At 45.5% G+C, this 22,825-nt stretch overlaps 1 protein-coding gene across 10 annotated transcripts in view; it reads left to right on the forward strand.

Annotated features, from left to right (window-relative positions):
• SEMA5A (semaphorin 5A) overlaps window positions 1-22,825 on the forward strand; it is a 465,678-nt gene that overhangs the window by 385,395 nt on the left and 57,458 nt on the right. For all 10 annotated transcript variants that reach the window (XR_006817661.1, XM_045998962.1, XM_045998963.1 and 7 more), the window contains 3 exons: window positions 703-884; window positions 7,037-7,180; window positions 16,395-16,542. Coding sequence is in view for 9 of the 10 variants with exons in the window: in XM_045998962.1 (XP_045854918.1) it covers window positions 703-884; window positions 7,037-7,180; window positions 16,395-16,542 (474 nt within the window). In the remaining variant the exon portion in view is untranslated. The remainder of the gene's footprint in view (window positions 1-702; window positions 885-7,036; window positions 7,181-16,394; window positions 16,543-22,825) is intronic.

The raw sequence follows: 22,825 nt of genomic DNA on the forward strand, positions 1-22,825 counted from the left end.
AATAAATAAGTAAAACCTTTAAAAAGAAAGAAAGAAAGAAAATAAGAAAATTTAAAAAAAAGTGCTTTCCTAAATCCCCATCCCAGTCCGGAGCTTGCTGGGCAGCCGCACCTCCTTACCACCTTGCCCCGCTTAGAACTCAGTCCCTGGGCCTTACACCAGCGCCGGGTCAGCTCCACACCCAGCCCTTCCTTGCCCGCCAGCAAGCCCTTGCGGGGCCGGAGGTGTTACAGACCCGTCCGCCTGGGATGTGCCTACGGACTCCTACAGCCCGGTTGCTTTAATCCGCTATAAATTGAACGTTGACCATTTGCAGTGACATTTGAGCTAGGCCAGGTCTGAAATGGAACTGTTTGAACTTTCTGCCTTTTTTTTTTTTAAGGGATGTAAAAATGCAGCAGAATCGCACATCTGTGATTTTTCACTTTAGTTCTGCTTGTTCTTTGGGTTTCTCACGTTAGTGGACAAATCTGGTGTGAACCTCATTGCCCAGCCATTAGCAGTCGCCCCTCCCCTCCCCCACCCCTCCCCCCGCAATCCCTCCAGCACTGTCTCCACCAGTGACCTCTGCTGTGTTCTTACGAGATACCTCTTTCATGGCAACATTAAAGTATTCCACATGTGTTCTGACATATAACCTTGCAGTTGGCCTGTTTACAGCCTTGACCCTGGCTGACCTCCTCGCTTGTATCCTCTTCCTAGACGAGGAATCTCACGGTGGACGGGCACTTCGGCGCATGGTCTCCGTGGACGCCCTGCACGCACACGGACGGCAGCGCCGTGGGGTCCTGCCTGTGCCGCACCCGCTCCTGCGACAGCCCGGCCCCCCAGTGCGGCGGCTGGCAGTGCGAGGGCCCCCGCGTGGAGATCGCCAACTGCTCCAGGTGCGTCCCCGACACCGCTGCGCGCCCACATGTGCACGCAGACTGCGCACGGGCGGGAAGTCCTCTTGGGGACCTTCCTTTTTCAAGAGAGGTGGCGAAGGACAGCCGCTCGCCACGTAAAATTACGTGATCTACGGAAGGAGATTGTAAATTATAAATTAGATTACAAATCGAAACCTGGGTACTATGTTCATCCCTGGATCAGGAAACATATTTTTAATGTGCACGGTGTTCTTGGCTTGTTGGAGGGAAATGTCCATGTCAATCAAAATCCTCTTCTGGGACGTTCAGGCTACTTTAGGTCCCTCCTGGGAGGACACATGCGTTTGTGGTGAACTGGCCAGCGGGTCAGAGGGGGCTCTTCACGGGCCTTTCCCTTTGCCCACATTAGTGTCCAGAAGCCCATGAATGTTTCGACCCTCGCCTGTGACCTCGCCATGAGGGGGTTCCTGAGAACGAAAGCAAGTCGGAAATCAGATTTGGCCACACCTGGTAGATGACACAGCCAGTTCTGGCGAGTGACGGAGTCCCAGCTCCCCGTCCCTGAGGCGTGCTGACATGAACGCACGTGGAGGTTTATGGAAAGCAGATGTGACGCTTCTGGCGGCACATTAGCCAACCTTCTAGTCAGACCCGGGAAAGGGAGCCTCTGCTATTTAGGCAGACCCTTCATGAGTGAAAGCCCCCAGCCTTGTACCCAAGCCCTGCACAAAGACACACGCATAGCGTATCAGCCACCCAAGCCTAGTGTCACTTAATGCATCAGAGGAAAATTATTCCGACAGCCCATGTACTCGTAAGCAGCCCCTCCTGCAGATTTGGGAAGCAGGATGCACTCTGCCTCTGGAGTGTGAGCAGCAAAGTCATGTAGTTTTGATAGTCTCAGAAGCTACCGATGGAGTCTGTGTTCCCAGAGCTGTAAAGGACAGATCTGGGGTAGCGGCTGGAGCTCACGTGTCCACGCATGCATGTGGTGCATTGGCCATGTTTGTACATAGATGGTACAAGTGCCCTGGGGCCATCTCCTCACAGCAGCGTGCTCTTCTGCCCCCAAAAGAATATTGCCGACCTAGATACCCCTCAAATACTTGCACATTGGCATATAATTTTTTTTTGTCAAAAATTTTAATAGTTGCAAAGATATAACTTGTTACATAACTATTTAAATGTATAATGGAATCTTGGTGTCTTAGTGATTTCATACCTACCTGCCCATTTAAAAAATCGATGAGCAGGCTCTACTTTAACATTTAAAAAATTTATGTTTTTCCTTAATTCCCTATTTCTATTCTCTTTCCCTTGTAGAATCATATCCTCATATATTACATTTATAGGTGGAAGTCTTATATTGGTCACTATATCCTACCACCCTGCAACTACCATGAAAACAAATTATATGAATAAAATTTGAAAACAAAATTTTTATTTTATAACCGCATGCTTTACATTTTATTTTTTTTTTAAGATTTTATTTATTTATTTGTCAGAGAAAGAGAGCACACGCAGGGGGAGTGGCAGGCAGCGAGGGAAGCAGACTCCCAGCTGAGCAGGGAGTTCAACACAGGGCTCCATCCCAGGACCCTGGGATTATGACCTGAGCTGAAGGCAGATGCTTAACCGTCTGAACCACCCTGGCACCCCTAGGCTTTACATTTTAAATATATGTTTTGAAAATTAGCATACAAGAAATCTAAAAATCATGAATATTACATGTTTTGACAATCTTTTAACAATAGAAAGTGAGGTTTTATTGGAAATCCATTTCTTTGGGAAATTGTTTTTAATTCCCAGCCACATTTCCTATTCAGGCATGAATGTAACCTCTTCTCTGATTCAGGGAGGGCTTAGCATCAATTCCATTCTGAGGTTTTTATTCTTCTAGTTACAAGCACTGACAGGTATGGCTTCCATACATTGATGGAAACGTAAGATGACAGCATTTTCCCTCACTTCTCTGAATTCTTTTGAAGTCCTCTGTCAAAGCCCTGGTCATCTAACACCAGAGATTGTCTTTATTGCCCCGTATCAGTTGATAACCTGTTGATGTTGGCGTTCAATTTTATTGGAAGCAAAAAATCGCAACCCACCTAACCTGCAAGCCAACTTTTTCCCTCATTCGGTACTGACAGGTACTCCCTCAGTGCGAGCGGAGCCGCACATCAGAGAGCCTTTCAGAAGGCGGATCAGAGGATTCCAAATTAAACCTGTTACTCAGTGTGTATAGACACTTCGTCCTACCCAATATACTCAGAAAGTGTTGAGAATTTCCAAATGGTGCTAATGCAATACATTTTGTAAATATGTCTTTGAATTTTTTTTTAGGATTATTTATTTATTTGCATGGGGGGAGAGATAGAGGGAGAGGGTGGAAAGCAGACTCCCCGCTGAGCACAGAGCCCTTTAGATCCTGAGATCATGACCTGAGCCAAAATCAAGCGTCGGACGCCCCACCGACTGAGACACTCAGGCGCCCCATAAATATATTTTTGGTTAAATGACTTTATCACATCACATCACATCATTTAAATATATTTTCTCAATATCCTGGAGCAGCAGATTGAAGTCATTCAATGTATGAAATGAAATCCACAATATAAAGTAATTCGCTTAGCCAGACTTTCCAAACCGGGCCAAGTCAGACTTACTGTCGATCAGAAAAATCTGGCTTTATTTTATAATTGAAATGACTATTTGAAAGTGCATCCGCATGACATCATGTCACTTTTGAATTCTAGTTTGTAGGGGAGGAGGAAGGGAGACATTGGGAGAGATAGGACAGAGAGAAATATAGCCACATGGGAAGGGAGGAGGTCAAGGGAAGGGAGGACTGAGCAGTGCAGTCGGCCTGAAGAGGACTCAGCTGATTGCACAGGGAGCCCTCTACATGGGGCAGCCCTTGACTGTGGTTCCATCGTCTGAGCCACAGGTCCTAGCCCAGGGCCCTGGAGAAATGAGAGTCTCTGTCCAGCTGGGGGCGTGGCATCCCGCCGGGGGGGCGTGGCATCCCGCCGGGGGCGTGGCATCCCGCCGGGGGGCGTGGCATCCAGCACTCCCTGCTTCCACAGCTGGGGCTAGAAGCAGCCCAGTCCCTAACAAAGCTCTGCTCTGCAGCGTTATCTAAGCCCAGAGCACCCCAGTTGTTCTGGAACTGAGGAACCAGGAGAACGGTTCCAACAGGGATGCACTGAGTTGATTTCCTGTTTCCTGCTGCTTGTCCTGTGGTTGCTTCATTGTTTAACTGCACTCAGGGTGCACCTTCTCCCCTGCCCCCGTGTGCCAGGACGGCACAGCAGCTTCTAGCTTGAAACAAGCACCAGGATAGCTGCTGGAATTAGTCTTCAGGCACTCTCCTCACTTGTTTGTTAATTTACCGTATTTTTAAAAATCATTATCTTGTTTCCATGAGGCCGTGTAGAATGCAAAAGCTTCTGGGCAGTCCCTCACGCCGCAGATCAGACTGGGTTATCACACTGTAAGGAGCCCAGAGAGCCAGGGTGCTTCCTACCCAGGAGGAGAGGCCGGTCGGATGAGGAACCGCGCAGTGCCAGGACCTGCTTGTGCCCTCTGCTCTCCTCCTCAGGCCAGCCCAGGTCACTTCACCTGGTTGAATGAACTACACACATTAGATTTTTATGCGATTTCAGAAAACAGCCGTATCAACATTGCATTATGCGTAGGGTTCCTTCTATAAGGCTGAGACGGCTGCCATCCAGGCATGGGAGACACTTTACAGAAGTTAGAGAACTGTTGAGTTTGTAGGCAGTGGTCAGTGAGGAATGTTCCCTGTGATACTGTTCGCGGAAAAAAGGACAATCAAGTGCACGAGTGCAGCTCGTTTATTGAGTGACTGGCTTCGGTTATAGTTGAAATGTCCTCCTCCGAGCAGACCTGCAGTACCATTGGTGGTTATTTTAAGATTAGTAATTGAATAAGTGAACCCCTGTTAGTGATGCTTTAAAGGCAGAAGTGGGTTGTTGTGGACTGATTGAATCCTTGAAATGATCGGTCCGCCTCTTGGTGCTGCTTCATGGCTGCTACGATGTCTGCTGCTGCTGCTTTTTTTAAAAAGATTTTATTTATTTATTCGACAGACAGAGATCACAAGCAGGCAGAGAGGCAGGCAGAGAGAGAGGGGGAAGCAGGCTCCCTGCTGAGCAGAGAGCCCGATGCGGGACTCGATCCCAGGACCCTGAGATCATGACCTGAGCAGAAGGCAGAGGCTTTAACCCACTGAGCCACCCAGGTGCCCCCAATGTCTGCTTCTAAGCAGCATTTGCAAGACTGCAAACCCAGGGCCATACAGCAGACACACACACAGACAGTTGCACTCAGGGAGTTCTTCACTTACTGTTTTTCTCTTATTTATAAATACCTCCATTGGCCCACTTCTCTGTCTACAAAAGGTTCCCTGTCTTGTAAATAGAATATCACAAGATGTCATGTTTGTTAAAAGGTTTAAGAAATTAAGAATTAAACAAAGCTAAAAATTACACGATTTTGGAAGGAGAGCCTCCTGCACCATCGAGCCATTTTTGCCAACTTCTAAAGAAACTTTGAAAGTAAAAAGGTCATTTCATGTGTGTTGAAATGACTATTTTTTAGAAAATGAAGTGAATTACTTGGGTAATTTTTTAAATTGCATAGGTAACAGGGTATAAGATATTAGGTAATTAACTTCACGAGAAACTTGGATTTGTCTTACTTTGTGATTACTTGGTTAAATGATCATAAAGCAGCTTTATGATCATATAATACATCAAAGCATTGCTACATATTTTATTTATATCATGAAGTTTCAGAAAATAGAGAAATATGAAATATACTAAGAATTTTCTCAGAGGAGTGTTCATTTGAAATTATTATAGAAATTACATGTTCACAATATTGCTTATACCTCGAGCTTCAATGGCACAGTTGTGGACCTGCATATTTTTAAAGGAACGTATAAAATGAAAATAAGAATTAATGTCAGTTGATTTTTTTCCCGTGGAAAAGAAAATCCTCTGCGGATAACATAGTATAGAAATGCGTGTGTGATCAGTAAGGTGTAAACAGATCCCAGCTGCCGTGGGCTGCTCACATGGGAGTCTGGAATCCCGATTTAACAGACATTTTGACAGTAAAATCTTTAAAGATGCTAACAATTTGTTTTTTAATGGCAGGGACTAACTACTAAGGGAAATATTTAAATTATAAACATTCTGAATACAGGCATTTCAAGGGAAAAGTACAATATTAAAAAAAAAAGTCCTCCTCTAGCGGTCAGTGGTGGTTCATGTTATAAACCACTTTTAAACAGGCTGTTTATTTTATTTTAATTTTATGTTTTGTATGCCTGTCATATTATAACAACATAAATACAGTTATGTGCAATTTGCACTGCTTGTGTACATTCTGTATCTTTGTCAAACTGTGAGAAAATAGCCAAGAATCTGAATTTAAGGTACCCTCCCTTCATTTTTAATAAAGTTTGTTTTAAAGCGTTGGCCGTTACAACGCTCGTTGGACATTATGAATTCTATCAAGAGAATTACTGATTTTCTTTGATATTAATAGATTTTAAAAGTGAGCATTATAGGTAGTTTTAGATGTTATTTTGTTCAGATGTGCACTTTTTACAGATTCTAAATGATATGTTACAAGTCAAAGCATAGACTCTAGAGGTTCAGGGATTTATCTCTAATTGCTTTTCAAGGAAATAGACTTATTTTTCATTAGTTAAACATTTTCATAACTAAAAATTTTTAATAGTTTCTAATACAGAATTTCCTCAGAGAAATTTTCCGAAATTATTATAAAAATTATGTATTCCAATTATTGAAGTTATGATAGGAATTATATATTCAAATTATTGTGGATAGCTTGATATAGAACAAATTAATGTGGTACCTTATTTTTAGTGCACAGTAAGCTTACTGCCCAAGGTCCGCCCTGAGCTCTAAAATCAGACAGCCAGGAGCAGGATCTCCCCAGAGCCCAGAATCCTGTGACACAGCATGTCCAATCCTGTCCTGTGGCTCCGGTTCCCTGTCCCTTCCCAGCCCACAGTCCCGCAGTCTGCACGCGGGACAGGAGAAGGTCACTGGAGGCGGGTGCACGCGGGGATCGTCCTGTGAACCTGACTTTGTGACCCCGCTGCTTCCTCTCTCCAGGAATGGAGGCTGGACGCCCTGGACCTCCTGGTCTCCCTGCAGCACCACCTGTGGGATCGGCTTCCAGGTGCGCCAGCGGTCCTGCAGCAACCCCACTCCCCGGCACGGGGGCCGGGTGTGTGTGGGACAGAATCGCGAGGAAAGGTAGGCGCAGCTCTGGCCCCGACACCGCGGTCCTGTCCCTTCCTGCCATTCCAGTGTGGCCCGGGTTCCCTGCGGGCTTAGTCTGGGATGTCGCTTAGCTTCTCTGTGGCATCCCTTTCTGTTGAGCCACATCGCCCTGTTCTTTTCCCGACATCCTTTAATTTTGATTGAAGCCTCGTGTTAACCGCATCCCAGCGCCGAGGCAGCAGTGCCCGCAAGACTGGCCAGCTGAGCCCTTCCCCAGGGAGCAGAGATGCAGGGACAGTGGACACCTCTGGGCTGGCCTCCCTGGGGACTCATTAGATTTCAACTAGACCCGGTCTCAAAAGCTGCAGTTCCAAGTAGGACCTAAGGCAGCCTTGGATCCCCACAGTAGCAGTCAGATGAAGTAGAGTTTTCCATCAGAACTAAATCAAGCAGCTGGAACAAGGTGAGAACATAGTCCTGGTCTGACTGTATGATAACCACACACTCCTCTATTAACTCCTCAGGGAAGCTGCGGTAGGACCCAGGAGAACCCAGATCCCATTCCGCCTGTTACTGTAAGCGGGGGAAGGTTCTGTCTAGTCTGGAGTCACACAGCTTGTTGCTTTCCATCGACTCAGACATTAGGCTTTGGCACCATAAAATCTACAGTCGTGATGGTTGACTCTTTCTTGCATATGTAAAGTACATTCTAGTTTATGATTGTTGGGAGAAAATCCAAGCAGGCGAATCTCACATTGCTCTGGATTTTTATTCCGCCATACTAATAGAAACGTACTGTATTGATCCGTGTGAAACAAAATGGCTTTTGAGGCCTTTTAATTAAAATGTAGTAAGGATTATATCTGGTCATATGGGTTCGGTGAGAGCCTCTTATAAAAATACCGTATGCGGTTATTTGCTTTGTAATCAATATTTATAGAGACAAAACCAGTAGGTTTACAGTACAGATAGTTCCCTGCTGGGTATTGATTGTGACCTCAGAACAACCTGGGAGAATCATTCCTTTCTTTCTTCACTGTGTTCCTAAACTGCCAATTAAGATTTCATTCCTTTTGTCTCAGAGGAAAATGAAAGATGATTTTTGCAAAGCAAGGTTGGTCGTTTTTGAAGCAGTCCCCTGAGACAGTCTTCTGCAAGTCTGTCTTTTCCGATCCAACACCAGTTGATAAGTGGGAAAGTCGTTTATGGGCGAATTGTCTCCCTGCTATTTCTTAACTTTGCAAGATTTAAAACTGGTTGGAAGTTTTAAAATTTTCTACATCGTCGCATAATATAGCCCATTCGGGCAAAGTCACCTTCATCGGTGTGAGCCTGCCCTGCAGAGCCAACGCCTCTGCAGATCTGACGCCTGTTAGCGGCTTTCCTGGGCTGAACACACAGGAACATCCTTTTTCAGTCTGCAGCTAACAGATACGTACATTCTGTGTGCACGTATGGTTCTTTGTAAGGCTGCGTGTACGGGGAAAAATCAGGATGGCTAGCATGCTTGGGGGACTTAAAATGTTCCCTTTTTACAGAAAAAAAAAGGAACACTCTCATTTGGACAAGATAAACATTTTGTACATGGAGGAATATTTGAATGTCCATAACACACGGGTGGTTGGTAAGGATAGGAATTTTGTAAGAATTTATAAAACTGAAGCTTCCCCATTGAACGGCTTTTCTAGAGGGTTAGCAGGCTATCAAGAGGTTCATGAAATCTAGAAAAACCAGAACGTGATATCTGTTTCTTGGTCTTCATAAGCAAACCGTTCCAAGATTTCTTTGTTGTGTTATGTGGGAGGTGTCTCCACCCACGTAATGTGAGGGAACACTGTCCCTTAAATATATTTGAGCACTAGACTCAAGATTCGAGGAGACTCTGGCCTCCCTGTCCTTCATTTTCTCTTCCTGTGTAAACATCGTTCCGAAAACTTCATGGCGTAAAACAACACCCATTTATTATTTCAGTCTTCATGGATGAGGAGCGTCAGTGTGACGTCTCAGGGTTCTCTGCTCAGCCAGAGCTGTGGTCTCATCTGGGCTTCGACTGGGGAAAGAGCAGCTTCTAAGATCACGCGGTGGTTGTCAGCATTCAGTCCCTTGTGGACTGTCAAATTGAGAACTTCATTTCTTGCCAAACAAGCTCTCCCAATATGGTCACTTTCTTCCTCAAATCTAGCAAGGAGAAAAGTGTCCTCCCAGGATGGGCACTATGGTTTTATATGGCACAATTGCAATGGGACATGCCGTCACCTTGCTGTATTCTGTTGGTTAGAAGTCACAGACCTTGCCTACACTCAAGAGGGGGACATTATGTGGGGCATGAATACCGGGATCGTTGGGGTCACCTTGGAGTATCTCCCACAGTCTATTGTATGTCCTTCGGTCATTCATGTCCCTTCCGTATGCAAAATATATTTCACCTATTCCCAAGGTCCTCAGAAGTTTCATAGCATTAAATCATCTCCCCAGGTTCCAAACCTTATTGTTTAAATCAGGCTCAGATATGAATGAGGCTTTCTGGGGGTCGTTCCTCTTAGTCTGTCAGCTCCTAAAACCAGTCGAGGTATCTGCCACCAATACACCCAACATATGGTGGCCGGAGAGGCAAGGATAAAGCTACAGACGTTTCTGTTCTGGGGCGGGGGGAGGATGGAAAGTATAGAGGAATCCCTGCTCCATAGAAATTCTGAAATATAGCCAGACACGTGTTGGGAGTTGCCGGATTAAGTTTTAAGGTCTGTGTGTAATTCTGCACGGTTCTTGGCTCTGCCTTCTGGGCTCTCATTTCTGCTTCCCGAATCATTTTGTCTTCTTCGTGAAAGTTAGCATGTGCTTGCGACTGGATAGTTGTATCAACCTGTTTCCTGCCAGGAGAAATCTGGATTCTAGAAGCCTCATTCCATTTGTACTTTTTCCGTATGTTTCAGCGCAAGCTGGTATTTTGGCTGAAATTAACTTTATGGGTCGGCTGTGGATTCCCTGGAGGTTTACGCTAGTAAACAGATCCACACCCACAGATCTTTTTTGAGATAGCCCTTCTCCAGCGGGGGAGCCTCCTGCCGGCTGAGGGACCGCACCCTGTGGCTGGAGACCATCTGTGAGGCACACCCTCGCTCCTGACCTGGGAGCACCCTTTGTGAAACTGAAATTACTCTTGATCCTTTGGTCTTCCTGAGGTTTTAACACAAGGTTGTGTCCTCCTATCTCCGGCTTTTGTTCTCTCTGCCAACCATTCCTCACAGTGCTTGGAAGCTGTTTATTAATTGTGGTGTATTTGCCATCAGGAGAGACTCAGAACTTCCAAAATTAGTCCATCCTGGTCCCTCCTGTTTGTTACTCCTTCCTGCAGTTTTTCTTTTCTTTCCCTCACACATTTTACCAGACGCAGCAAGAAGACACTGGGCAGCAGCTCCAACTCTTTGCTGGAAATGTCCTTGGCATTGGCACGTCACACTGCCGTGTCCCGCTTTCCACAGAACCGCAGTCACAGCCTCCAAGCTTTCGGCCTCGTGTCGCAAGGCTCTTCCTTCCCCTAGTTTCCAATCCTGGGCTCCTCTTTTGGATTTTGGCATTCCATTTTGCTGTGAATTTTTCTCTTTGAATTTAGGCGTTCGGCTCAGTGGCAATAATAACACTTATTGTGTCATAGAACTACGACACGATCTATTTCCAACGTGTCATCACTCCCATCCTGTGAACAGTAAGCAGTGACTCCCCATTTTCCCCTCCTCCCAGACCCTGGTAACCTCTAACCTATGTTCTTTCTGTATGAATTTGCCTAGTTGAGATATTCCATATAAATAGAACCATATGCCGTTTGCACCTTTGTGTCTGGCTGATTTCACATAGCATAATGTTTTCAAGGGTCCCCCCCCCACCCCCCGCCGGACCATGTGTCAGAGCTCCCTTCCTCCTTTCCGGCTGAATAATACTCAACTGGATGGTCATCTCATATTGTATTTACCTCTTTACCCACCAGTCAGCAGGTGGGTCATTTCTACCTTGGAGCTACTGTGAAAAATGCTGCAGTAAACATCAGCATATGAGTGTAAGTTCAAGTCCCTGTTTCAGTTCTTTTGTGTATAAACCTAAAAGTGGACCTCCTGGGTCTTATGGTAATTCTGTGTTTCATTTTTTGAGGAGTCGCCAAAGCATTCTGTACAGTGGCTTCACCATTGTACGTTCCTGAACCAGTGCGGGAACCTTCTGGTGTCGCCAAACCCTTGCCAACCCACCCACCCTTCCTTCCTTCCTTTCTTCCTTCTTTCCTTCCCCCCTCTCTCCCTCCCTTACCCCTCCCTCCCTCCCTTCCTTCTCAGAGGGATGAAGCAGTTATCTCACTGTGGCTCTGATCGGCATCTCCCGAAGGGCTGTTGATGTTGAGTATCTTCTCCTGTGCTTATTGGCCATTTGTCTACTTTTTTGGAAATGTCTCCTTGCGTCCTTTGCCTGTTTGCTAATTGGGTTGGTTTTGTTGCTGAGTTTTAGTTCTTATCCTGTTTCCCTCTAAAGCCTCACAGGCAGCATCCTCAAAGTCTCTCTGCCTGATCTACAAAATTCTCCTTGCATCTACCCATTCCCCCGTCCCAAAGCCATGTTCACATTTCTGAGTATTTTCTCCAGGAACACTGCATGTCAGGGCACCAAAATCTGTTTCAGAAGGCATTACGTAACAATGTTACCACCGACTCAGGGCCGGACAGGGGCCTGTGGGTTTGTAGCCTGGACACTGTAGCCCTGGGTCCTTTGCTGCAGGATTTTATGAGGCTGCGGCAGGCTGTGGACCATGGTTGTGGTCTCATCTGAGGCTTAACCGGAGAGGGTGTGCTTCCCAAATCCTATGGTTGTCGGCAGCATTCAGTTCCTCGGATGCTATGAGACTGAGTCTGTGGGCCAGAGCTCCCTCCGTCCCTCGCCACCTACATCATTCAGGTCTGACTGCTTTATTCCTCATAGCGGTGGAACTGGGGAAGGAGGAGAGCCTTCCTGAAAATAAGGGGTATTGCAGTCTTATGTAGGTTCAATCATGGAAGTGATATGCTGTCGTTTTACTATGTTCTGTTGGTTAGGAGAAAGTCACAGGTCCTCCCCACCCCCCATGCCCAGCCACACACACTGAATGGGAGGGGATCACACAAGGTGTGACTTTAGGAGGTGGGAGCATGGGGACCACATCAGAGTCTGCCCCCATTGTATTATCAAAGTTAAGAGTCCTGGGAACCAATGGGGGCTTATTATATGGTTTTTATTATTTGATTATTTTTTATCATTTTTTAAAATTATATTTTCCTCTGTCTCCATGGGGTGTGTTTGCTTAACAAGGCAACATACTGCTCCCTTATAAGTCATTCCTCTCCCTTAGTGGGTTCTCTTAGCTCTCTCCTGGAGTAAAAGTTAATAGTAGGGGGAACTCGGTGTATGCATAGTTTCTCCAGTACCACAGAGACTTGATTATTCCAGTATGTCCCAGGAAAGGGACGGTCACTTGAGCCGAGCCAGGAGAAGATGGCTCTGACGGGGTCCTGACTGGTTCAGAACTGGCAGGGGCTGCAGTGAGAAATTAGCACAGACCAAACCAGAGCAGAACGCATCTGGCAGCATGAAGAATAAGACCAGAAAGGATACAGTGGCGAGAATCTAGTCCACATGGGGTTATGAAAGGCAATTCTCTTCACAGAGACAAGCTTTATGGAAAAATTGATAATTTACAGAGAAATATTGCTGGGTTATTAATTCAGTTTTAAATGCAAAATGAGAATGAGCAGTCATGGGCAAAATTAAAATCTTAATTTTTAATGCATCATGAAATACATCTGACTTGCAGTGATTTAAGGTATAGAGATCCAGGAGAGCCAATAAAGTGTCAGCAGTGTCCAGTGTTACGTGGCAAATCTGGCTGTGTGCGGAGGACTAGAGACATGAAGAGCCATTGGCCAGTCCATTGTGTAGATATTTGATTCATAAATTAGTAAAAATCCTTCAACACGCGGAGTCGCCAAGGTTACTAACTTCCGATCCCCCTTGTTGTCTGTAACCAAGAAAGACGCTGAAGAGTCAATGGTAGTTTCGCAAGAGACCCTCTGTTGGGAACGTGTGTTGGTTAGGGGGGCAGAGCAAGGGGGTCAGAGGGACCCTGCTAACATGAAACTGCGGGAAACCCAGGGTTGGGGCTTTGCCTCTGACCAGACTCTCCTGGGGGGATTTGTGAGTGAAAGCCCAGACGTGAAGGGGCTGCGCTGGCTAGCCTACAGTTTCTGCTGCCCTCCCGACCTACCTTGCACAGGGTGACTTAGTCACACATCTTGGTGTCGCTGTTTTCCCAGGACCTCTGTGAAAAGAGAAGAGAGAGAAATGGAAGGCAAGTGGTAGACAACTTTAAAATGCAGCCAACTGTATCATTTATTGACACTGCTTGCCAGTTCTATGCTACACGTGGTTTTCAGGCTCTCCTGCTGCAGAGTCAGCTGTTCTAATGTGCTGGGTGTTTTCAGAGCTGGCCTGCGTAGGCAAATCCGAGAAAGTATTTGTGCACCGTGATGTATTTCACTATCGGAAAATGGTAGCTCCCTTGCTGTGTTTTTTATTGAAACCAAGTATTTTATAAGCATATTTAGCAAGATTTTCCTTTGCCCTCCGTATTCTTTTATGGCTTGTTTTTGTTCCTGTAAAGTACAATGAGGGGAAGAAGTCCTGGTCGTTTATACCGTTTAAATGTGGGTGTATTGGCGTGGAAACGGGAGGTGGCCTTCTACGTCTCAGTCTATCCACAGTGCGACAAGGCAGCCATGGATATTTTGAAACAAATGCTCTGAGCTCTGATGGTCTGAGTTTTCTTTTCTCTCAAACATGTCCTTGAAGGGCACCTTCCTCTTGGGACGCTCCGTGCCTCGGCACATGTGTTCATAGTCCCTGGGCAGTCAAGGATATTTCCTTCTTGCAACTCTGCGTGTTTGCCCATGCTTCCCGACCTCTAGCTCTTTTTATCTGTTGTCCCCTCAGTTTTGTTTGGGCTCTCCTACCTAGAGGTCCCTCTGTCGTAATTAGAAAAGTCCTTCCCTTTCTCCTCTGAGAGTCAGAGCCCTGGGAGGCTGTGTATGTATGACTGACTGGAAGAGGGAAACCAAATGCTTCTCTTTCTTAAAAATTGAGAAGATGAAAGAGAAAGGACTGTTCAGTCCCACTGACTCGTCTTCCATGTGACTGTTTAGAGAAACGAAACCATGTGCCTTAGTGGTTCTGGCCTTTGGAGGCTTCTCGGCCATGGCCTGTCAGCTCTCTGTCCCCAGAAGGACATGTGTCTCCCACGTTCCCACACAGGGGAGGCTGACATGTGGCTCTGTTGTTCGCCTCTTGGTCTTTCTCGGCACTCACGGTTGCCACACCTTTGCTCCACTCTGCCGAACCCAAGGGTGTCCCTTTCCCTCCTCTTTCCGCCACCATCATGTCCATCCAGCTTGGACTTGGACATACCTCTTCCTGGCATTGTTGCAGTCCATTCTCTCCTGGTTGGCATTTGCCCCCTCCGCTCTTCCTGCTGGTGGGCTCTTTGAAGACCAGACCCCACACTTACGCATGAAGAGCTCTGGAGATCTCAGGGAGCTCCAGGCCACCGGTCGGATGAAGCAGAAACCCCAGGAGCCCAGTCTCTACTCTCGAACTCAGACGGTGCTACTTTGTCTCTTGAGCTCTGTGGGACTTTTGAATTTCAAGTGTTTCCTCCCTTGTCGTAAAGGTAGGGATGCTACTTCCCATCACCATCTTCTGTTCTCTTCTCCAGGTCACCTTTCTCCCGTCACTCTTCCCATTTCTGTATTCTGTTCTTTTCCACAGTGGCGGCCTTTGCTCACTTTGCCTCATCCTGTGGACTCCCCTCAGCTTGGCCTGGCTCTGAAGCATTCACATTCCCTCCAGAGTTTTCCGGTTTGGTAGAAAAACACTTGAGTCTTATCAGCATTTGCCATCTAGAAACTGCACTCTCCAAATGACTTCTCCTGGTTTCTGGAAACCAGCTACCATTTGTCCTTACTTTCTACTCATTAAGAGAGTATTTTCTGTTCTGGGCTTGGGTCCATTTCCCCATATTCATCTTGGGTGGTAAACACCTGTCGTATGGAAACGTGCTTGGTAACACCCCTTGCGTGATGCCCTACAGGATTCAGCATTTATTAAGAACCATGACATTGCAGGTGATGGACATAGCCTCGCAGATGAGAGTCTCTCTGCCTCATGTCGGAATCCAGATGGGGAGAGACATGTCAGACAGGGTCTTGCATGCTGCTGTCCTCTAGAAGCTAAATTTCTGTTTGGAAGGTGGATAACTAAATTTAAATAGTCCTTCGAAAGGCCACGTATGTCTTGCTAAGTTTGCTTATGGGCAGAGCAATCTCCTTCTCCCTAGAGGCTATAACCTAAAGAATGCCAGGTTGTTTCCTTCTTGGTGTTTTTGCTTGTTTGTTTGTTCATTCGTTTCTCTCATTTGGCTTCATTTCACTTGTAGTGTTCAGGCCGAGGAGAAATTTGACTCATCTAAGGCTAACGAAGGCCTTGTGTAGTTGGCTAGTAATTTACAATATGAATGTATACTTAGAAGTACAGAGTATAGAACTAGGACCATTGTTTGTAAATAGTTATTCAACTTTCCTGGAATAACTGGTGGTCTTTTAAATTAAGGTTGTTTGACGTCATTTTGAGAGTCTGCAGGTAAATTTAAAAATACAATAACCTAAGAAGTATATGGCATGAGGCTTCCTGCTAAAATCAGGCTTTAACTTTAATTTGTATTAATAGGATTGTGCACCTTATTCTATTCAAGAATGAGAAATGAGTTCTAAATACAGTTTTGCTGACTTTATGTCCGTAACCTACTTTATCTTTCAGTGTCTGTGTTTAGAAGATAAACGCCCTGCCTAGATGTTCTCTATGTGTTCCCATTTTTGGGTGCCTATTTGAAGGGTTTTGTTTTGTTTGTTTCTCCTCTAATTGGCTGCACAGGAAGCTCCATCCTGCATTGTGAGTTTAGCATTTTCTTCGTTGTGTCCCGTGCATCCCGTTGTCTGTGCCCTCACAGCATGGCCAGCACCACATCTGCCCCCTCTACCGTGCCACCACTCCGCACATGCAGAGCCCTCCACGCGGAGCATGCCCATGTGTTCAACATCCGTGCAGGGACAGACCATGGAAAGGTCTGTGGCTTCATGTTGCCCTGAACGGCTTCCTTTTCCTCTTGGTTTTCCCATCACAGATACTGCAACGAACACTTGCTGTGCCCCCCGCACATGTTCTGGACAGGCTGGGGTCCCTGGGAACGGTGCACAGCCCAGTGTGGGGGCGGCATTCAAGCTCGCCGCAGGACCTGCGAGAATGGACCTGACTGCGCAGGCTGTAATGTGGTGAGTACGGACCTCGTTGTTCCCAGCCCATGTCCCGAGCCAGCACACACTGGGTGCTCTGCATACATTTGATATATGACAAGCATTAGGTGTTCTGCAAACACGGGGGTACTCTGGATATGCTTGATATACTGCAAGCATTAGGTGTTCTGCAAACACTACATGCTTTGTAAGCTGGATGCTCTATACACAGTAGATGCTTTACAGATACAACATGCTCTCACGCTTCAGATATTCTGTGAACACTGGGTTTTCAACAGGCACTAGATGCTCTACAAACATGAAATGCTCTGTAAACATGACATCCCCAGGCACAAGGTACTCTGCATGCACTATGTGCTGTAAATCATGTAAGTTTCTCCGGTTGATGAGAATATTTGGAGGAAACAGCGGAAGTTCATAGTAGCTTGGAGGCTTTTTGAATAAAATATTTACTTCTGGGAAAAACGGCCCCCAGAGTTCTTCAGTTCTGATTTCTGAGCTATGACAGAGCTTCAGTCTGCTTACCTCTGCTCACGACACTCAGTTTGGGAAAATGGCATATAAGGTCTCCACGCTGAACCATGCTAAGGTGTAGAACTGAGATGCTCTGAGGCTTGAGAAACTTCATGGAGCTGTTGTCAGAACACACTGGGGCCAATTCGGAGGGAATCGAAGACAACTTACAGTTTTGTTTTTCTTCTGCCATAGCAGGTCGTATTTCTTTTCACACTCTAAACCCTGAAATAAAATTCCCCTTGTGCAAGCACTTTTCCAAAGGCCCATTGTTCCTGTTCCTGCGCCTCCTGCAAGAATGACTGAGTGCTGAAGGCCGCTGGCTTCCACCTCGTTCAGCTTCCCGTGCGCCGGCCCCCCGAGAGCCCGCGGTGGGTGGGCGCGTGCTGGGGCAGACGTTCTGCACCAGAAGGTCTGGCTTGGCCTCCTTCCTCACTGATCTTTCCAGTTGTCCTTTGCATTGCATTCATAACCTTGTCCCTGAGGCAGAGCGATGTTGTCGTGCTGCGGTAAAGCATGGTTACACCTTCCAGAGAGCCCTGCAGAACTCAGACAGAGGGAGAGGGTAGGGGCATTTTTGGCAGATATGCCCAACCCGAGGAGATTTCTGTTATTGGGATTCGCAGTTAGATTCCTTCCCCTTCTGTTGCCGTCGCTTTAATAGAAGCTCGTATTGGTTCTAGAAGCACTTCTTTCTGGGTTGGCCTGGCCTTAATTCTGGCCATGAAGAGTGGTCAGTTTGGAATGATAAATGAAGACTTTCAGTGCCAGTTTGGGATGATAAAGGTATCACTATTTCAGATGCTGAAACTGAAAATTATTCATTGAAATGTGCAGAGTAAATCTATGAACACTCAGTTGCTCTAGGAAAGCAGTTCAAATGGAGTAACTTTATTCTTTGCTGAAATACATCATTTCTTTCTTCTGGTGCCTCACCGCCAGAGATGGAGATCCCCACTCATATGTCAAGGTTCGTCTCATCAGCTGGGATTCTAAAGGGCTGGATGACCTGAGTCGACTTTGCACTTTAGTTTCTAAAACTTTCTAGTACAAAGAACTTAGAGAAAACATTTCAGGTCATTTGTTTTCTTATTATAAATTGACTTCAATGCTTACATTTATTAACAGTTCAGTGAAAGAAAGAACTGTGTGAAGGAGAGTATAGGAGATCTATTAGTCACTGGAGTGTGTGTGTGTGTGTGTGTGTGTGTGTGTGTGTGTGATACGTCTGATTGTAAATGTAAAAACTGAATGTCTTCCTGAAGTGTTAATGTGTTTATTGCTTTGTGTCCAAATTTGCAGAATATAGTTTATGCAACAAATGTAACATCAGTTTTCAAATCCAGACAAATGTCATGCGTGTCTCCGATGAGCCTCATGTCAGTTCTTCGGTGTGTTAGTTTGGGGCGGGGGGAGTTGTTTGTTTTTTCTTCTCGGTCATGTACTTCCAAGAAAGTATCACTGAGACACAATGGAGCGCTCTGCTTTTTTTTTTTTTTTCCTTTATTTTTTAAGACTTTATCTATTTATTTGAAAGAGAGAGAGAACACAGAGGGAGAGGGAGAAGCAGATTCCCCATGGAACACAGAGCCGGACGTGGGACTCCATCTCAGGACTCTGGTGTCATGACCTGAGCCAAAGACAGACGCTTAACCGACAGCCACCCAGGCGCTTGAGCATTCTGCTCTTTTATGATAGAAACGCAGCATTTATTTTTCTTCTCCTGCGGCTTTTCCCACTTACTGCAGTTCCTGTCTCTTTGAAGACACTAATGCCAGGTGAGCGACAGAAGCAGGAGGACAGAGGGGCCTGGCTTTGTTGGGTGGCTGAGAAAATGGATCCCATCAGTTCAATCCCTAAGTTTATTTTAAAATGATAGTCACTTAAAGTAATATGCTGATTGTCAGATTCTTGCTATAGTTTATAAACCTTGAGCCCCGAAGCGGGTTCCTTTTTTTATGGAGGTCTTCTAGAAGGTAATAGCTGTTACGTGTATGTAGTAACATTTTGATTTTTGAGTCATGAAGTTGATTACCCACTTGCCAATGTCTATATGGCTGATGACTCATGTGGCATTTCTAAATCAGTCTTTTCCTCCAAGAAGGGGACAAGAGTCCCTTCCCCCACAGGACAACTATGAGTATCAAAGGTGGTGATGCCTGAGAGACTCTGGCCTTTCCTTCTTACCCTTGTTTCTGTTTGTTACTCCTGGACTCCAGCTGCTTCACCAAGTCAAGCTTACCGAAAATGACAGTAAGCCAACACCATGTTTTTGACACAGTAAAAGACACACCTGTGGAAACGATAAGAACTTGAATTCCTGAGGACTACAGCAGTTATAGAAAAAGAGTTGATTTTAAGTTCAAGTATGAACAAGATATAAAAGATGAGAATCTTTTGCTCCACCATGTTAAAATGGAAATACTATGAAAAGATTTTCCAAGTGTCATCTGTGAAATTCATATGTTCTTGTCTTCAAATAAATCTCCAAGCCTTCAAATAAATCTCAATAAGAAGTTGAGTTCAGACAAGTGAAGGGCTCCCTTTAAAGCTATTATCTTTTTCCTCGAAACCCTACTCTTAAAATTCCAAATGTTGACATTTCTTCAAGATGTTGATTTCAGTATAAGGTAGTTCCATTTTTAACTTTTTGAGAAATTGCGATACTGTTTTCCCAAGCAGCTGCACTGTTTTGCATCCCCCCAATAAGGTACCAGGGTTCCAATCCCTCCACATCCAGAAGAACCAAAAGCATGATCTTAGAGGGGTATCTGCTCTCCTGTGTTCGGTGCAGCACTATTCATAAGAGCCAAGTGTGGCAAGTCTAAATGTCCATTGACAGATGAGTGGATAAAGAAAATATGTGTACAAATGATCAAATACAATTCAGCATTTACAAGGAGGAGATTGCAAGGTGTGCGAAACACAGATGAACCTTGAGGACATCATGCTACGGGAACTTGGCAGACACAGAAAGGCAAACACTGCACGGTGACACTTACATGAGGTATCCACAATAATCACATTCATAGACTCAAAAAGGGGAAAGGTGGTGGAATCAAGGAGCCCCGCAGGGGCATGGGGAGGGAAACGGAGTTTCTGATCAATGAGCGCAGTTTCGGGGGAGCGAAAGGAGCAAGTTCTAGAGGTCCGCTTATACGACATTGTACCTTCAGTGTCTACACAGTTTTGGGGGTAGACTTAATGTTAAATGTTCTTACTGCAGCAAAATAAGATAGAATGAAATAATAAAAAAATAAAGTTGAGGGGTTAAAGTTCTGAAAGTTGAAGGGTTGGTGGCTTGAAGAGGCTGAGGCTGTTTGGAGAGCTGATTGACAGAGTGGAGGCCTGGATCTTGTGTAGCCAGAAGTGGTGTGAACCTGGGGCCCACCACGGTCCTAATGTCTATCTTCCTCAGTGCAAGTTTGAGGCAAACCAGTGAGTGTCCAAGCTCCCGGGGCCCTGATGCTGCCGATTCTCTGATCCTGCTATCTCTTCTCTGGACCTTGGGGGCACATGTATGCAGGTGACTCAGTGACCGCTTCCAGCACCTGTCCCTCCCTAGGGCCTGAGTCCTCAGCCAAGTTTATACTGAGACTCTTGATGACACACAAGGACATTTAAGGGACAGACATTTCCTGTCCACTTCCAAGTAAGCATCTCTAGAACCAAACAGCTGTGTGAGCTTCTCTGTACCTCACTACTCCTCCATGACGTGCCTACACGCATGTGACCTCACAGAGCAGAGAGGGAGCATGGCAGGGTAGGGAGAGTCACCAGGACACCGCAGATGCTGTTCCACCTTTCCCACCCACGTCCCCGACTGAAATATTGAGGCATGAACGCCCACGGTCGTCTTCATTTCTAACCTGTTTTGATACGATCTAGTAACCGTCATGCTAATTATGTCACGTCTTACAGATCCTTACGGGGTAACGTCAGATGAATTATTAAAGCAAAATTATAGTTAAACATACTGGAGTTACTCTTTAGTCATGCTATGATAGACTAAAGTCTCGTGTTACCTGATAAAACGCTCCCAGTAACCCTGGATGGTCGAGGAGAGAAATCAGGAGAAATGAAGATACTGAACGCATAGCCGCCAAGAGCTGGGTACTTTCCATTTGTCTTTGGTTCAGTGACAGCAGCTCTGGGAATGTGATTTTACCAATGCTTTTGGAGGAGGAAAATAGACAGCCCAGGTAGGTAACCTGTCAGAGGGCACGGAGCCTGTCTGCAGAGCAGCAGTACCTCTGGGAGAAGTTGCCACCATTAGAGTCTCTTCTCCAGCCCCCAGCCCCCTCCCCACTGTGAGCAATCAGCTGAGGGGCAACAGAGTCTGTGGGAGTTTTGCCACCCGGCTTTGAGCCTACGTCCCATCAGTGCCCTGACAAGTCAAAGGGATAATTATTTAATTTAAAATAGCTAGGTCACTTCAGAATAGCCATTTTGGGGTTCATGATCTTTGGCCTATTTTTGTTTCATTTTTAACCTTTTCTGGGTGATACCTAGCAACCATCGTGATAATTGTTAAACCAAGTCCCTATAAATCCTAGCTGAGCACATAGCATCTGACGAAATACTGAAATGAAATTATAACAAAGCACACTGGAGTTGTTATTTAGGCATGTTGTGAGAGGTCGGCATTCTGTGTTATGTAATAGAAGATGGAACTTTGAGTGAGTATCAACTGTATATTGTAAACTATGCTAAGCAATTAAAAGCTGTTATGTTTATTCTCCCTGTATTCCAGCAAGGCAGATTTCATTAGTGCCTCACTTAGAGATAGAAAACTCAACTTGAGAAAGATTAATGAACCTGTCCAGTAGCAAATGGCTGGTGGGAGACTGGGCCAGCATTTTGAGAACTGGCTCACCGCACACATTGAACTAAATGACGTAACTCCGTTTGCCTAATTCCTTTGCTGGATGTTCGTTAATAAATGAGAGGACTTTATTTTTCGTTTCCTTTTATTGAGTACAAAGTGGATCTTAGAAGAAAGAGGAGCTTTCCCTGTCCATTAGCGTCCTTGATTTTCAAAAGACTGTAGAGATTCTCACGGCCATGGAAAGTAACTGAAGATGAGTGCAGAACGCAAGTCTTCTATGTTTTGGCTGAAAATTACAATCCATGAAAGGAAGGACATCACAATGTTATGGTCTATAAATGGACTTGCTTCCCAAATTATTGTAACTCAGAGTTCCTCGGAGGTTTCAGCCGATGGGTGAGAGAGTAGAGCTAAAGCAGGGTCAGACACAACAAGGATAACTCAGACAGAACAGACATCGTACCGCTAGCGCTGTATTTATTACGGAAATGTCGCACAAAGTGTAAAAGTTGACCAAACGCTGATTTATGCTCTCAGCAGGAAGCATACGAGAGGGTCTGTTTCTTAGAAACAAAAGAGGCAGCCTACAGAAGACCCTGAAAGGTCACGAAGAAAGACATTAAGATCGATACACCCCGTCAGAGGGATTCTGTAAAGGTTAACCAGAGTTGACAGCACATAGTGAAAATTGTTTGGGTTAAATAATGGAACTATAGATACATTTAGGAGCAAGCAAAACCTGGCAATTGGAAGTTTGTTTATTTTTTTAAAAGATTTTATTTACTTATATTGAGAGAGAGAGAGAAATCATGAGCAGAGGGGAGAAGTAGAGGGAGAAGCAGGCTCCCGGTTGAACAAGGAGCTGGATGCGGGACTCGATCCCGGGACCCTGGGATCACGACCTGAGTTGAAGCAGATGCTTAACCGACTGAGCCACCCAGGCCCCCAGGAAGTTTAAAT

The sequence above is a fragment of the Meles meles genome, chromosome 3 (genome assembly GCF_922984935.1).
Source record: "Meles meles chromosome 3, mMelMel3.1 paternal haplotype, whole genome shotgun sequence".
Classification (NCBI taxonomy): Eukaryota; Metazoa; Chordata; class Mammalia; order Carnivora; family Mustelidae; genus Meles; species Meles meles.